The 15,711-nt window shown below is 38.6% G+C and overlaps 1 protein-coding gene across 5 annotated transcripts in view; it reads left to right on the forward strand.

Annotated features, from left to right (window-relative positions):
* The window catches only part of LOC113987750 (myosin VIIA and Rab interacting protein), a 213,766-nt gene that overhangs the window by 156,383 nt on the left and 41,672 nt on the right, over positions 1 to 15,711 (forward strand). For all 5 annotated transcript variants that reach the window (XM_039388288.1, XM_039388289.1, XM_027720787.2 and 2 more), the window contains exons 4-8: positions 3,223 to 3,359; positions 5,047 to 5,130; positions 5,625 to 5,722; positions 6,051 to 6,131; positions 7,744 to 7,893. In XM_039388288.1, coding sequence (XP_039244222.1) covers positions 3,223 to 3,359; positions 5,047 to 5,130; positions 5,625 to 5,722; positions 6,051 to 6,131; positions 7,744 to 7,893 — 550 coding nt within the window. The remainder of the gene's footprint in view (positions 1 to 3,222; positions 3,360 to 5,046; positions 5,131 to 5,624; positions 5,723 to 6,050; positions 6,132 to 7,743; positions 7,894 to 15,711) is intronic.

Consider the following 15,711-nt stretch of genomic DNA (forward strand, 5'->3'; position numbering starts at 1 on the left):
GTTTCATTCCAGCAATTTAATGCTAGCACTGTCATAGTCTTTCATTATTCTGGGCTCGTGGACTGCTTTTGCAGAAAACAGCTTTAAAATATAGGTCAACATTAAAGGATTTTGAAATAAGGCAAAAGTGCTCTTATTTCTCTTTTGAGTGGGTCCTTTATTTTAATACCTATAAGAGAAGTTCTCTCTTCTCCAAATCCTTTCTCCCTAGGAGGAATCAGCAGGGACGTTGTGACTTATTTGAAAGTTAAGAGGCTGAAAAGCTTTAGAGGAGGCATTGTAATCTGTTATAAAACATGTACAGGACAGAGGCATAGATTTGGAGTTGTTGGTATCTCTCCAACACATAGGAGAGAAGCATGGCATGATTAGATTACTCATGAAGTGTTAATCTTGCAGCAATGAGGAAATCTAAAAAATAAAATCCCAATCCTCATGTTTACACCAGATTAACTAGTACAAAGAGGCAAGCATCTCCTTTCATTGTTGCTTTGAGATGTATAATCTCTATCCTTTTGAATCTTCTGAAGTTCACATACAGAAAATGTAATTATTACAAATACAAAACCTGTTTTAGTTGCAAAACACTCTTATTTCGTCCAAAAAACAGTGCTGCTATCATTCTGTTTTTACAGAAACAGTATTGATCAAACCCAGAACAAGATGGTGACACAGGGAAAAAGATGATGAAGCAAGCTTGCAGTGAGTCCCATCTTTTGTTTTTCCCAAGCTGCCAGGTCAGCATTTGTAACTGGCTGTCTTAACTCGCATGGGGTGTACAAAGATAGGTGACTCTGCTTTTTTTACCTTGTCACTCAGTCTGAATATTAAGAACTGGGTCTACTTGGCTTCCAAGATTACAAATTTAGCGTTTTGAGCTAGTAAAGCTGAGGTTACTCAGTAAACATGCTAAGGTAGTTGGTAGGGATCTTGAAAGCCCTAAAGCAACGTTTGAGGACTCCCAGTGCTGTGAGTCCACCAATGGTGATGGTGCTGTGAAACTGTTTTGTGGATCGCATGGAGAAAGCTGCATTCACTGGGCAGAAGAGCATCCTTTCTGGTCAATAACTCTTGCTAAACCACTTCCAACCCAGTCGTGCAGTTTTATCCATCATAATGATTGTGACTCTCTGCTATTGACTGAATTCTTGTTCTCTCAGCACCTGTAGAAACTCAGTGGACAAAAGTGAATCAAATTCAGCAAGCAGAAAGTATAGTATTCTGATGCACTTTCCATGAGAGCAAGTGGTTCCTGCCCGCAAAGAAGGCAGGTTCTCAAAATGCCAAAGAATTGCAGGTTTGAGAGAGAAATTTGCGTCCATTCAGATTCATCACTGTGCCAGCAGCCGAGCCCTGGGTCGGTGGGTCAGGTCTTGGGCAAGCATCTTAACAGATTTCTTGGTGGCAGCATTATAGGAATTCAGAAATTCTGTACTTCACAGACAAACTAAGGCATTGCTTGTGCTCTGGACACTTGTGTTTCATCAGATGTCCATCATCTGTGCACCATGTGTAAAGACATTTTCCATTAAAAAAAGTATTTTTGTTCTTGTCACATGTTAGTTATATTTGTAGAATGGTGACTATTGAAACCAGTCAGCCTCCTGGGAGCCATAGTTAGGCTTGGGATATTACTGTGCAAATAGATAGTAAAGGGCTAATATTCTTACATTATCTGTAAATACCTCTCCTGCATCTACTTGCTGGCACGGGATACAGAAAAAATAGGCTTCTCTTTCATTATGTGCTTTTTCTTCACTTGACTTAAGTAGAGCAGCTAATGTAACTTTAAGGGTTCGCAGTTTGAATACGATAGGCGTCATTGATTTTTATTTTTAATTTCCCGCTGCTAGTGTTTGCTACTAAACACTTTCCAGTGGTGACAGAAAAGTGGACTATATCATAATGTTCTGCTTTTTGTGAAGTGGATGTTCCTTTTTTATCAGTATACTGAAACATGAAACATCTGGATTTGGACTGGAAACACTTAGTTGAAACCCCAGGCTCAGGATATTTGTTTCTTACCAAGTATCTCCTGAGATTTGGTGCTGAGTAAGAACTACATTGCTAGTCTGTCAATACGTGAGGTTTTATTTGCTTATGAAATGGTGTGTTAAACAAAAATTGTGCATTGTCACTTGCCTTGCACATTATAAAGAAAACTGCAGAGTCCCTGAAGGAGAATCTAAAGGTTACAGGGGGACTGTCATTTTATTTTGTTTTTCACACGTAGCCTCAGCTTTAAAAAGTGGAGTTAAATCATCTGAATATGTTCAGGTCTGGAAGTGCTGAGAGTTCAGCACTCCTGATAGTAACATCATTTCTTTAGGAGTTCCTATATTGACACTGGATACTAACATTAGCATTTTGTTCTCTAAAATCTTGGTGCTAAGAATAAGTCAGCTTTAATTTATAGGCAGAACCCTAGAATCCCCCTCTCCAGTGACACCCTCAGTAGGAAACGTAAAGGTCCGCTGTGGGTTGCCCTGCAGTCACCTGTGGTGGTTGTTGCCTGGGAATATGGCACAGATTCTCTCCACACTCTGCTGAAGTAACAGGTGAAGCAAGTTGTCACATGCCACATTGAAAGAATACAGAGCTTGCCAGTATCTCATGGCTTTATAAAAGTATCAGAACTCTGGGGAGAAATCCATCAGGATGAATTATTGACATCAGTGATGCTTCCGGTTGAAAGTGAGAAACCAAAGTGCAGTTGTGCCATTCTTTGCTCATTCTGCTTTGCGGTCCTCTGATTAGGCTTTTTCTACTCTACATATTTCCCCAAATAAAAGCAGTGATGTATTTTTATGTAAATGTTATTTTTTTTGTGGTGCATTAATGGGCTGGTGTTCTTACACTATCTGTAAATCTGTGTGAATATAGGCTATTTTTAAAACCTTCCTGTGCTGTTCAAAGTCTTGTTTGTATTATTCAAGAGGCTGTAGTGTTGGCATTATAATGTAAAAGGGGAGACCACCTCTTCTGGTAGAACCAAAACCAAATAAAACTTTAGATAATGTGAAGAAGATATTTACTTATGAATTACATTGTGGGTGGTTTTTTGCCTCAATATACCAAACACTTGCAAACTACAAACAAGAAAGAAGTATTCAGAAATTAATATGTTTATGCTGTGAGGTCTAAAAGATCCTCTTTTTTTTTTTTTTTTACATTTATTTTTGTAGAATCATTCTAAATATGTAGGTTATTTTTCTGTCTTAGGCTCCTAAGGACCCAGTCTCTGGATTGGTACTATAATAATGTCAAAAGCCGCTTTAAGTGTTTTGGAAGTGCCAAAGTCCTGAAGAACCTGTACAAGAAGCATAGACTGGAGAGCGGAGTTTGTCCTGATACAATAGGTAAGAACAGCTCTGTTGATTTCTTACAAGATTTATTCTAATCTACTTTAACATACAAGTTGAGACAAAGGAAATTCTGAGATCATTTCAACAGAGATTTTTTTAAGGCAATTTTTTTTCTTTGCAAAAGAAATGCCTCAGTGGAGAAAAAAAATAGGTGAAGTGTCTAGAGAGCTGTTTAAGAAATCAAAGAATGTTTTATCTTAATTATGTCACTGATACGGAACTGTCTGTAAAGTAAATTGCAGTTTGTATTCTAGCTTGTGTCCCAAAATTTTTCACAGTCCTGGGTAGTCAATGAATGAGAAAATAATTTTGCACGCAATATTTGATCTTAGAGCATATTTCTGTGGTGCTTGAAACAAAATTTTATTAACATGGGATCCATTCAGTATCCAAGTTGACCAAAACTTAGATTCCCTCACTTAGAGTTTTGCATGCTTAAGGATCTGAAACTGGCCACACCTTTTTTTTTTAATCCATGTTTGTAAATAGTTAAAAGCTACTGATAAAGTATTGGCATCATCCTTTTAAATGAAGACACAATTCTCCCTTAACTGTGGTGTTCTAATGCCTCACCCCATAAGAAGAGTAATTGGAGATATAAAATGGGTTGGAAGAAGTGGAGTTTGGTGTCATACTGGTAACGTCAGCAAATTACTCGAAACACAGCTAGCTGAATATTTGACATTTCATTGGATTTATTGGATCAGATACTCCACTAATGTAATTCTTTTAACATCTGTACAAAAACTGGTAATTTTTCTATAGTCTGCTTTTTTTCTGAAATTATTGAGGATGGTAAGTAGACTCTCTATACCTGAGTAGAAATTTCAGGTATTTCATATGAAAATTGACATAAAATCTTCTAGGAAGAAGTGGCCTATGCATTAAATTGTGATTTATTAGTCTTTTTTCTCTGTCGGTATCAAATCCATTTTTCTTGAGAAGTTTCCTTAACAATGGAGAACAAATACTTATGAAGACAAGTAAATCTGTGTCCCTGAGGGAAGAAGTGGGATAATGGAAGTAAAAACTGTGGCAACAGATGCTTCAGAACTTTCGTATGATGTGTTGCCATTACTTAAGCCATAGTTTCACTTGTTCCTTGAATGGAAGTGTGAACAGTGCAATGATAAGTTGCAGTGGCATGTGCACTCTTTGTGAGACCTTTCTAAGGAAGGCCTTTGAGTCTAAATGTCATTGCTAACTTTCTGCTACTCTCTGTGTGAATGTAAGGTAAACCTTTTGTTCTCTTTGAAGATAAATACTAGTATAAGTGTCTTATTTATACAGCATTGCCCTTTAAAATGTAGAATCTATTTCAACTCCAAATGTCATAGTGAAGGCAATTCCCTGTACTTAACTTCCACCATGTGAGTTTTATGCCTACTATCTTCTTCTTTTCTCTTTTACTGTAGTAATAGTTTTTAGCTTCTTCCTCTCTCTTTTACTGTAGTAAGTTTTCTCAATCCAAAATGAATGAGAGGTCTTTGATATAAAAGCAATCATGTTTTGTACAAAAGCTGCTGCAGTCGTCATTTATACAACAGCTAGGAGGAATTTTCCATTTATGCCTCGTTGTTTGCGCTACCACCATATCCTGAGTGAATATTCTAATCTAATAATGCCTCTGCTGTTAATGGGTACATCTAATACTAAAGCAAAATTCTGTCTTTCTTTTTAGCTGAAGGGAGTTTGTTTGAAGGAAGCATTGAGAATGATGGGAGCATTTGTGGCAGTGACTCTACATTCTACCAACAGACAGAAGGTATGCTGCTAAAAACTCATTTGATTAAACACAGACCTTACACTTTCAATTACTGGACAAGTAGCTTAGAGTACTGGTAAGTCTTGTTCACAGATCCAAAAATACTTTGGCTAAAACATTCAGCAAGATACTAAAAGTCTTTTGCCTACCATGCTGGGATATTTTGCTTCAGTATTTACGCTAATACACACCTGTTCTAGTGTGATTTTCTTAATGTTCATTTTTTGTTACTTCTCTTCCATCAGCAACATAAAAAATACTGTGTTTTCTTGTGTTTAAGATTTACATTTAGGAAGAAACATGGAGATTGAGACAAATTTATCTGTCTTAAGTTGTTTATTTTACTGTGCATAAATACGGATTGAGAAAATGAACTTTTTCATGAACAATTTAAGATTTTAATATATGTCCAGAATATGTCTGAATTTTGGAGCTCGTTATGCAAAATATGCATATATAAAGAACATGTTGGTTTTATCTTATTCTTCATCTAGGACACAGCATGATGGATACCCTTGCTGTGGCTTTACGTGTTGCAGAGGAAGCAGTGGAAGAAGCTATTTCTAAGGCAGAGACCTACAGTGACAGCCTGGTAACACTTTCAAACAAAATGTATTAATTTAAATAGGACAATTATGTTTCTTTTGATTTGGGTAATGGTACAAAACCAAGTAGATACAAAAGAAAACATAAAGAAGTAGTGGCTATCTCATGCTTCACCTAAAGATTTGGGCATGGGTTTTATGTACTGGTATCCAAGATGCATGTTGCATTTCAGAAGGTGACATGCAATATAAGTGCCTGGAATTTTTTCCCACAGTGCCAGTAGGGCGTATTACCCATTTCCCAATCTATACAACCTCTGTGGAAAGGCTGGTTTTATGTGATTTTAGCAAATACAGATATCCATTTTCATGCAGGACAAGCAGAATGAAGCGTGTTACTTGCAGGAGCACAAGGAGGACCTCATAGAAGAGCTGGCCACAACCATTGTGCAGAAGGTATGGGATGCTTTTTTTCCTTAGCTTGTTTAATAGCCAAAACACAATGCTTTAGTCTGATGAGCTCAAACTCCACTAACAGCAAAAAGGATGATACCAATATAGAAAGTAAAGTAAATGACAAGTTGGAACTTCAACTATGACAGTATAGGCTTAGTCAGCTACATCTGACAGAGAGATCAATTTATAAATAAGATTAATCCAGTGCCTAATCTGATGCCCTACACCCTCAGAGCTGAGAGGTACCATTCCTTGAGGTCTGTGATATCCTATCTTGGCCCCTGCTCAATGGAATTTTACATCTGTACTTCACTTCCCCAAAGGCACAAAGTTTTCCAGTGGCAAGAGGTGTGGCTCTTGATCATACCCTCTGCTGAACCCTGCACCTGCAACACATTCAAAGAAAACATCAACCATTAAAATAGAATTCTGTTAATGATGCTTCTAGATACACACACACAAAATCACAGAATCTTCGGTGTGTCAGATTTCTGTGGCTTTTTACATAAAGCTCGTTCTTCTCCCTGAAAAGCTCACAGTTGGCACTGATGCAGAATAGAAGTGGAGGGCTGCAGATGCAGTTGGCACTGATGCAGAATGGCAGTTGAGTTTGTCTGGACAGTTTGGAGCAAGGCAAGATGAGCATGAACAGAGTGCTGTTGAGCTCCTGGGGTCATTAAAGTAACCAGTCTGCTAAGTTAGTCTCCTTCCATATGAAATAAGCTAGTTGCCACATCTGTGTATGGGCTGTGGCATTTAATAGTGTATGTATGAAACACTAGAAGAGAAACATGTTGTTTATAAGGCTATTAAAAAAAGCCAGAAGAGCAGCATTTTCTCAATGAAAAATAATCTGCCTTCTTTTTTAATAGGGATGTTAGAAGATTAATTCTACTTATTGAGTCTTTCATAGTCATGAGCCTGCCTCAGCCAAGCTTGAATTGCTACCACTTTTGTGAAGAGCTGCCTAATAAGATCTTTTATGCCATATAATAATATTCTGTAGATATTTTATATTTGAGTCAAAGAAAGTTGTGACAATTAAGCACAGTGGGATATAATCTGTCAGTGAAGGGAGACAGGTAGTCTCCATGATCTCTCTCTCTTAAGATGGTGTAGATTTTCAAAAACAAAAATAGTGCCTAAACACCTAAGACCTCATTGTTTTCACTAGAAATGTGTCTAGATGTCATGGGAGCATTTGAAATTCCCCTCATATGTAGTATTTTGTGTTTCTTGGCAAAAAGTCTTGTCTGAGAAAATACTTGACACTTAGATATGCTGCTAATGTTTAAAGTGTTACTGTAGCAACAAGTTTCCATGTTTATTTAATTCACCTTCATTAATGTTCCTACAGGCCTTGATTTTGATTTATTGTATCAATGCTTATGTGCTCGCAAGCAATATGACTTCAGATGAGAAGAAGTGCATGCAAGCTGTCAGAATCATCCTTTGCATGAGCTGGAGCAAGAGCAAAGGGAAACTCATATGTTCTTCCTAGGCAGGTTACCTTGACACAGGGTTAATGTAGTTTTTCTCCATGCAGCTCAGACAGGACTTCCTGAGCTCCTCTTTCCTCTCCCCTCCCACCCCTTGTTCTCCTACCTTACAGATTATAAAGAAGCAGAAAAGCAAAACTGAGCAGGCCGAGGCCGACTTTGAATGGCCGCCATCCAGGAGCAGTGGCCTGGCGTCTGTCGCTGTCTCAGATCAGAGCATGCTGACTTTTCCAGGGAGCCGCAGGGGGTCCTACACGTTATGGGTGAGTGGCACAGCACATCTATTGATGTCTTCTGATGCATAAAACCAGCAGATTGTGGTCATGCATAAGTATACTTCTTGCCTGGAATGGTATGTAGAGACTTGTAGAGAACAGGCATTAAACCTATGGCTGGACAACCTGTTGCCCAGTTGCATGTTTTCCTAGCATCCCATTGGCCCTGGAAGTACATCACAGACATTGTGCTGTGTTGGGGAGTAGTAAGTTTGAGATATGAGAAATCTCACTGCTTGATTTCAATGCTAATAGGACTCAATACCTCAGTGTTTATTTTTCTAAACAGTTTTTCTGCTCACTTAGCTTTTATTTAGATTTTTGCTGAGCGTTATATTTTCTTTCATATAACATTAGATTTCTGTAGTATTTCTTTTTCTCTTTAGCAATCTTAAAGAAAACAGCCACCACCCTCAAACAAACAGTAAACCCAACTCTAGAGCACCATTTATGTCTTACACTAAAGAGTGTTTCCTCCTTTAACTTATTTTGCAGCACAATGTGTTTAGCTCCTGCTACAAAGCCGAAGAAAATCTGACAAGCTGCATTAGTAACACTTTTAAAAGAGCAGCAAGTAAAAAGAAGTTAAAATAAGCTGTAGGCTTGGACAGGCTGTTTGACAATCGGAGAGGGAAGAAAGTGACAGATGAGTTAGTTCCAGTGCATTTTGATACTGTGATTTAAGTGTCCTGCTACTGTGCCAGTAACCACCTCTCCCCCACTGAGCAAAACCACCAGGACTGAACGTGGGCTATGTCTTAGTTCCCAGCTAAGTTTGCTAGCTTACACTCCCAATGAGAATAGATTAATGCCAGAATACCAGAATTGCTGAGATACGGACTTGCATTCTAATCCCCCACCTATTTCCAGATTGGAGGTGTAATGCCTATAAGATGCTGCTGTTAACCAGGTGATCAGAAGTCAGGGTGAGCATGTTTAAGAGCTTTGCTCTGTCACTCCTAGACCAGTTGCTTGCAGAATATAAGAGCCAGGACAGAGAGTTAATTTTGCACCTGACTCAGGTGAGGTTTCTTTTTTGAGTTTAAGGACAGGAACTAGAGATATATGCTGTTCAAATCCTTGGTCATTATACCAGAAGTTTGTTGTTCTGCATTTGGAGAGTTAAGCTTGAACTCAACACATTTTGAAATTCTCTTCTAAAGTAACAATTTAGTCCTAAGTTTTTTACCAGAGGGAGGCTCATTGCTTTGAGTAATAGTAGACTTTCTGGAAAATACTGGAGTAGCAGAAATGTCACACTAAGTGAGCACAGCTTCAACACTTCTGTACCCATCAGTCAGTAGTAGAGATCCAGATGTGTACAGTGCTTTATAAGGACACTCTACCTCTTTACAGAGTTTTTTGCCACATTTGTCACCATTTGTTCCACTTGCCTCCCCACAGTGCTTTAAGGAACACAAATGAATTTGGCCATCTGCTGTGATTTCTTTCACCTCTCCCATAAGTTTAGTTTCTGCCTTTTGCTTTGATAGGGTTGTTTTATTGTTTTCCCTTGTTCTTTGAAGTGTATAAATGTTTATTTTTGCTTTGCTTTGAACAGAGGAGAATTTCGTTAGCATGACAAAACACCCTTGGAAAGGAAGCGTAGCTCCAGTTGTTCCCATAGCTAATATAGTTGCAGTTATGTTAGCCAATTAGACTAGCAGAATTAAAGTCACAGAAGCTCTAACAAAGGGCCTGCTGGAAAGCCTTCTGAAAGGCAATTTGTGCAGAGCAAATGCAGAGCAGTTACAGCCTGCTTTATTCTCATCAACCGTGCTGAAACAACCCAGATTCCTTTTCCTGAGTTTGCTTTCCATTGCACTTTGTTTTCATTCAGCTGCAATTGGGAAGCATGTGTCTGTCAGTAGATTTGCAGGATTCAGCTACACCAGTTTCTCCTCTGTATATCATAGGAGAAAGTTATCTTTTCTGCCAACAGAATCGCAATTATTTTTTTCTTTCCAAAACAAAGCTTAGCTTCTACAGAAGCTGGCAGAGGGCTTATGGCCCTATGCCCACTCCAGGCAAAGCTCCTTACTCCCTCCCAGGAACTCTTGAGTCCAAGTCTGTAACAGCAAATCTTCATGGGTTCCACTATAACATATGAAGTTTTCTTAGTTCCTAACTGATGATGTTACGTCAACAAAAAAAAACTAAACTCTTGATTTGTGTACACATCCTGACATTGAGCTGTGTGTGTTGACTTAGTTTGAGCAGAGTGCTGCCTGTAATGGAAAAAACCTTTTAATATTAGTACACACCACAGCTAACAAGGGGTCTGTTGCAACAAATTTATTAGCACAGGTGTTCCTACTGTAACCGAGGTTTTTGTAGGCAGACATTGTGGCCACAACAATCCCAAGGGAAGGAGAAAGAAAAAAAGGTGTTCATTTTTTTTCAAAAGCTACCCAAGGTGACTGTTGTTATGTCAGAGTTATGTATGTGAACCTGTTTCCCAATAAGGATTGTTTAAGTAGAACTTCCCCTGTTTAAGTATTTCTTTGATACCTGGCAAACACATTAGGAGAAACAGGATGGATTAAATAAAAGGAAAGAAGTAACAATTAACAAAAAGACAGACATGCAGGGGAAAGAGAGGTAAGGATTGCAAATATTAAGGCAGTCAGGATTTCATAATTTAAAACTGGAAATTTGTCTCAGAGCAAATATTTTTATTTGTCTTCAGTGTAGAAAATAATACATGCAGTTTTGCTAGCACAATAAAGCTAGTAACATACAACATAGGGCAGTTGCATGTTATAACACTGGCCTTTACAAACCCATTTTATTATTGCATTGCATTTTATTACCAAAGTCACTTGCTTTCAGTGTCGGGGGTGCTGTAATTCCAGGTATCACCTTGTGGTTATACCTGCCAAGCAATTTTTCTTTTAATGTCAGCTATTTGCATGCAGCTCATGCATATCAGCCAGAAACTTCCAGTAGACTCTGGAAGCCCTGCATTACCTCCCTTGCTCATCCAAAATCACTTGCTTTGAAATCATCATTAAATATATTAAACTTCCTCCCTATTCCCCTCCCCCAAATACAGTATTGATTGTTTAACTGCAGTACTATGGTGTGGTAGTGTCTGTAGATACTGTCTTTCCCTTTTTTCCTCTTAGATTTCTTTGAGATCCCTTGCCCATGCTAAAAATAGTCATACAAGGCTGAATATTTTATTTCGCCATCCCATAAAAAGAGATGGATGGCACCATCTGTTTCTCATTACCAAAAAGCAAAGGCTATACAGTGTTGGGATAGGAGGAGCTTAGAGCAATGGGCAGATGCTCCTCTGCTTTCTCAGTCCGGTTCCCCTCTATACATCACTGCCAATGAGAGAGAAAACGACCAGTTGGCATACTGTATCCCATTTAAACGTTGATGGAGTGCAGGCACCCTGGTGTGTTTTAAGTGCTGTATTAGTGGTCTTTATTTTACAGCTAAAAGATTGCACATATAAACAGAAGCTCATCCATAATTTATAGTATATAAAACAGCTAGGGATATAGGGAAAAGGAGGATTTCATTAAATACACATTATGATGCACCTCAGGGGAAGCAGAAATTTACTGGTTAAGCTAATTATAAGGTCCACAGTGTACTGACTGTTGTTTATTTTTTCTTCTTTATTTTTTCCCCCATTTGACTTGTTTTAAACAGAAGGAAGGTTCTGCAAGGAGGAGGTTTTGCAGATGCTCAATACCTTGCTAGGTTTATCTCAAACAAGCACTTGAAGAAAACCTTTTTGAGGTGCATTCCTGTTTAGTAGTCATACAACACAGTGGGAGAGTGATTTCAGATGAGGGAGGCATAACATTGTAGGAAGTTGATACCAGCTGACATCAGTTACTACCTGTCAGTGACTCTGTCTCAGAAACATCATACTTATGTCTAATTAATAAATGTGTCACATCATAGGGAAGATGGAGCTTTTAGCTTTTATACATGAGCTGCCATCTGAAGTTTGCATGACGTGTATTGCTGGGACCTACTTCCAATAAGGCAGGTGTGCATTCATCCAGAAGCCCCTCAACTGGATCTGATGGGATTATTTGCTATTTTGTTTCCTTCCAAAAGAAGCCAGCTGCAGCACCATCTTCTCTGCACAGAATAGGAAAGAACAGTACATTTTGAGTGCTCTAAAAAAAGGGTCTTTTTTATTAATATTTATTATTTGAAAATCCAACTTCCTCTAAGTACTTTCCAGATTGCAGATAACACTGACATCTGCTGACTTCACAGATGACATTGTAATATTGTAATCTCACTGCAAAAGTGATCTGGATTTCAGATTAAGACAGCCCTGCCTGTAGTAATCTGATTGATTTCCCTCCTTCCACTGCTGCAGAGAGATAGGATACAACTACTTTTGCTGTTCTGATTCAGCAACTACTAGTAGTTTTTAAGGCTCAGGTCTCTAAATAATCAATGCAAGGCTAAACACAACAGTGTTGTCCTTTTAAAGTTGTTTGTATAGTTCGAGTTTGTACTTCATCTCGAGACGTATCTCTAGCATAAGATTACTGATTTTTGGTTTCATAATACTACCCATACACTTGACAAACATTCAAGAAGACAATTTTGGATGCTAGGTACATGATCAAGTCCATGCAGACCTATGTTTAGGTGCACTACACTTACTCTCAACAAACCAAGATAGGTATGAAGGCAGTATTAAGGGAGTAGGAGAGAGGACAGAGATGGGTGGTCATTCCATAATGTTATTTTCCAAATAATTTAAATCATATGTTGTTCTACCAGCTTTATTCCTGGGTATCTCAGAATTTTCAGGTCTAACTTAAAACCAGACCTAGGCTTCCTGACAAGTCTTACTTTATTTTTAGATTAAAGTAGGGTGTATATTGTCACAGCAAGAAGCAAATAAACACAGAACACTTAAGATTTCTTCTGTCAGTTGGTTGTTTGAGTAGGAGATATAGCAATTCTCTCTGATAGGCGCGTGCTGTGCTGAGCACAACTTTGTTGATGAGGGTCAGAACGGGACATGAAGAGTTGCATAGGGAACCGAGACACCTAGAGATTAATAAAAAAAGAATAATTGTGTTTAGTGAAGAGTATTCACTTGACAAAAATGGTAAGTTTGTGTGTGAGGCTGCAATTAGACTTCAGACGAAGATGCCAGCTCACCTCCTCCCCCTACCCTCCTATATGCATGCACTCTCCCAGAGGCATGCAGTAGTGGCAAATGGAAATCATACTGTCCTACACCAGAACCAGGGATCTGGCTTTTGCTGTTGCTTAAGTTTTTCTTCCGCAAGTAATGTCTTCAAATAAAGGTTTTATGCAACTGGGAAGTGTTTGGGTTTTGTTTGGGTTTTTTTTAAGGAGTTATACAATATTCCAAATTTGGGAGGAGGAAAAAAGAATGGGCCACGGGTGAACATATGAGGAACAGTAATGGCTAAATGCACAAGGGTACCTTGTAAAGGCACTGCTTGAATTACAGTTGCATTGGTATATCTGCCTCTATTCCACAAACTTCAGTAAACTTGTTCACATAAACCCATTACGTTGATCGAACTATTATATTTTATGCTCCTAGCACTTTCCTAATTGTTAGCTCTGTAAGTACAATAAAAGGATGTTTATACTCATATTCAGAACCATATGAATATGTATGAAACCATATGTATGAAACTGAATTTCATACAATATATAATATCCGTTATTATTAGCTTATGAATTCCTTTCAATCAAAGCTGTTGCACTTTAACATGTGAGGCCAGAGGGAGGGGGGAAAGGGCAGTCCCTCAAACACTGTGGGTGTTGGTGTAAGGCTACTTGCATGCCCAGTAGCAATAGGTTTATTGGGGAATAACCTCCTGTCTCCTTTACAACCCTTCCCTCCGTCTCTGGATCATCAAGGTCAGCCAATCCAAACTGAACCAAAATAAATGTGCACCCAAATGTGGCTCTGTGTATTATTATACAGATGTGCAATTCATCCTGCTGACAGTCCCATTCCTGATTAACCAATCATAATTTTTGTACTCTTTTTTAAAGGAACAGTGCTTTTAAGGGGATCAGCTGTCTAAGAGGCAAGGAGAAGGACAGAAATGATCCAGTGCAGCCAGGCTATGTCTGTGTCACTAGTGAACAAAAAACCAATTTGGGCAGACTGTAGAAGGTCGTATGCTCTAAGGCTTTTGCAGTACAGGGAGCAGTCATCTTTGCTTTCTCCCAGCCTGCTGTTTAAGGATTTTCCCTGATGGCTGTGATATTCCACAAAGGTTTTGGTCATGACATGAAGAAGGGAGCTTTCTTTCAATTGAGTGTGAAAATCTTCCATTCATCTGCCTGTTCTTGCCCTTTTTCAGAAGGTTGTTAACAGATCCTTTGCCACATACAAGATTAACTAAGGAACAGATGCTTGAAGCCCTTGGTATTTCACTCCCACTGCTAAATGTCTGGACTGCATACATTTGAGCAGAGCGAAAATCACTTCCAGGGATAAATAGGTTGTGGCAGAGTGGCACCATTTGCAAGCTCATACTGGCTCCTTCCTGGTGTGGGAGTTTTCTTACCAAAGGATAAGAAGCTGTTGATGCTTAGGGATTGCTACTGTATTTGCTACCAGACTTGCTGCTTCTGTCTGTGCATTGATTATGTTCATAAAGCACAGCTGAGATGCAGGCAAGGGGTTTTGCTGCACTGCTGTCGGGCATAGCTGCAGAATTTGCGAGTGAGGACAGGGGAGGGATAAGATAAGGTTGCATTTAAGTTATCCAAGTTTATGCTGTCAATTCTAGGTTGTTTCCCTGAATAAACAAGGTAGTCCTCAAAGCTGAAATTAACATATACCCCACGGGGCAGAGCTTGCACAGCACAGGATTCGGCTGCCCAAATCCAAAGGTACCCATCCTCAGCCCTGCAAGGGCTCCTGCTGTGGTGACCCTGCAGCTGCCTTGTGGCACACGAGGTTCTCAGTCCCTCCTGAAGCTGGGAGAGTCTTTGATCTACTCTAAATAACTGCAGAATAATTTACTGTTTTACTAGTTATACCAGACTCCAGGCTGGTGTAAGGGTGGAAATAAGGTGAAATAGGAGGGAAGTAAGGAAAAAAAAACATGCGTGATCCAGAATACCTTTTGTAAAGTCCAATCAGTTGCTTTTGGGACCTATTTTGAATTAACATTTTGGCTTTTCTTTAGAAGAAAGAGGAATTAGCCATACTCTTTCATCTTTTGAGGAATGAAGTAGTGCAAAATCTTCATGTTGTCTCTCTAAAAAATATGGTTACATATATAAGGGAGTTTTTCAAGGTAAAGAATCCATAGATTGTCAGCATTAGACTCAGTATTCACTAGTGGTTTGTAAAAAGCTTTTCTTTCTTTTGATTATTTGTTTTGTTTTCAATTATTCAATGTTCAGAAAAATGAACTGGTAAATTGTTATAGACAGAAGATGGAATATCTCTATTTATTAAGTAATAGAAGATGTGATTACTTTTTATTCACCCCTTCCTTTTTTAATCTTCAGAAATCTCATTTTCTTTTTTTTTTTTAATTGAAGGACATTTAGTAAACAGATGACTCATCTTAGTTCTAGCCCAGTAAAAAATGAAGGCTGAGTTCTCTCTGTCCAGACATTATAACTATTCAGCAGGAATCCCTGAAGAGGGATTTAAAAAAAGAGAATAATAATGTGTGGAATTTTATTTTGAAACACACATCTTGGAGCAGATGCAAGTAGGCAAGAATTTGTAGGGAACTCATCTAACTCAAGTGTTTGGAAATACTTGCCAATACTGTAACTATATTTTGTGAGCTGTGCTGCAGA

The sequence above is a fragment of the Pipra filicauda genome, unplaced genomic scaffold (assembly GCF_003945595.2).
Source record: "Pipra filicauda isolate LSUMZ 115617 unplaced genomic scaffold, ASM394559v2 scaffold62_size3274119_pilon, whole genome shotgun sequence".
Taxonomy (NCBI): Eukaryota; Metazoa; Chordata; class Aves; order Passeriformes; family Pipridae; genus Pipra; species Pipra filicauda.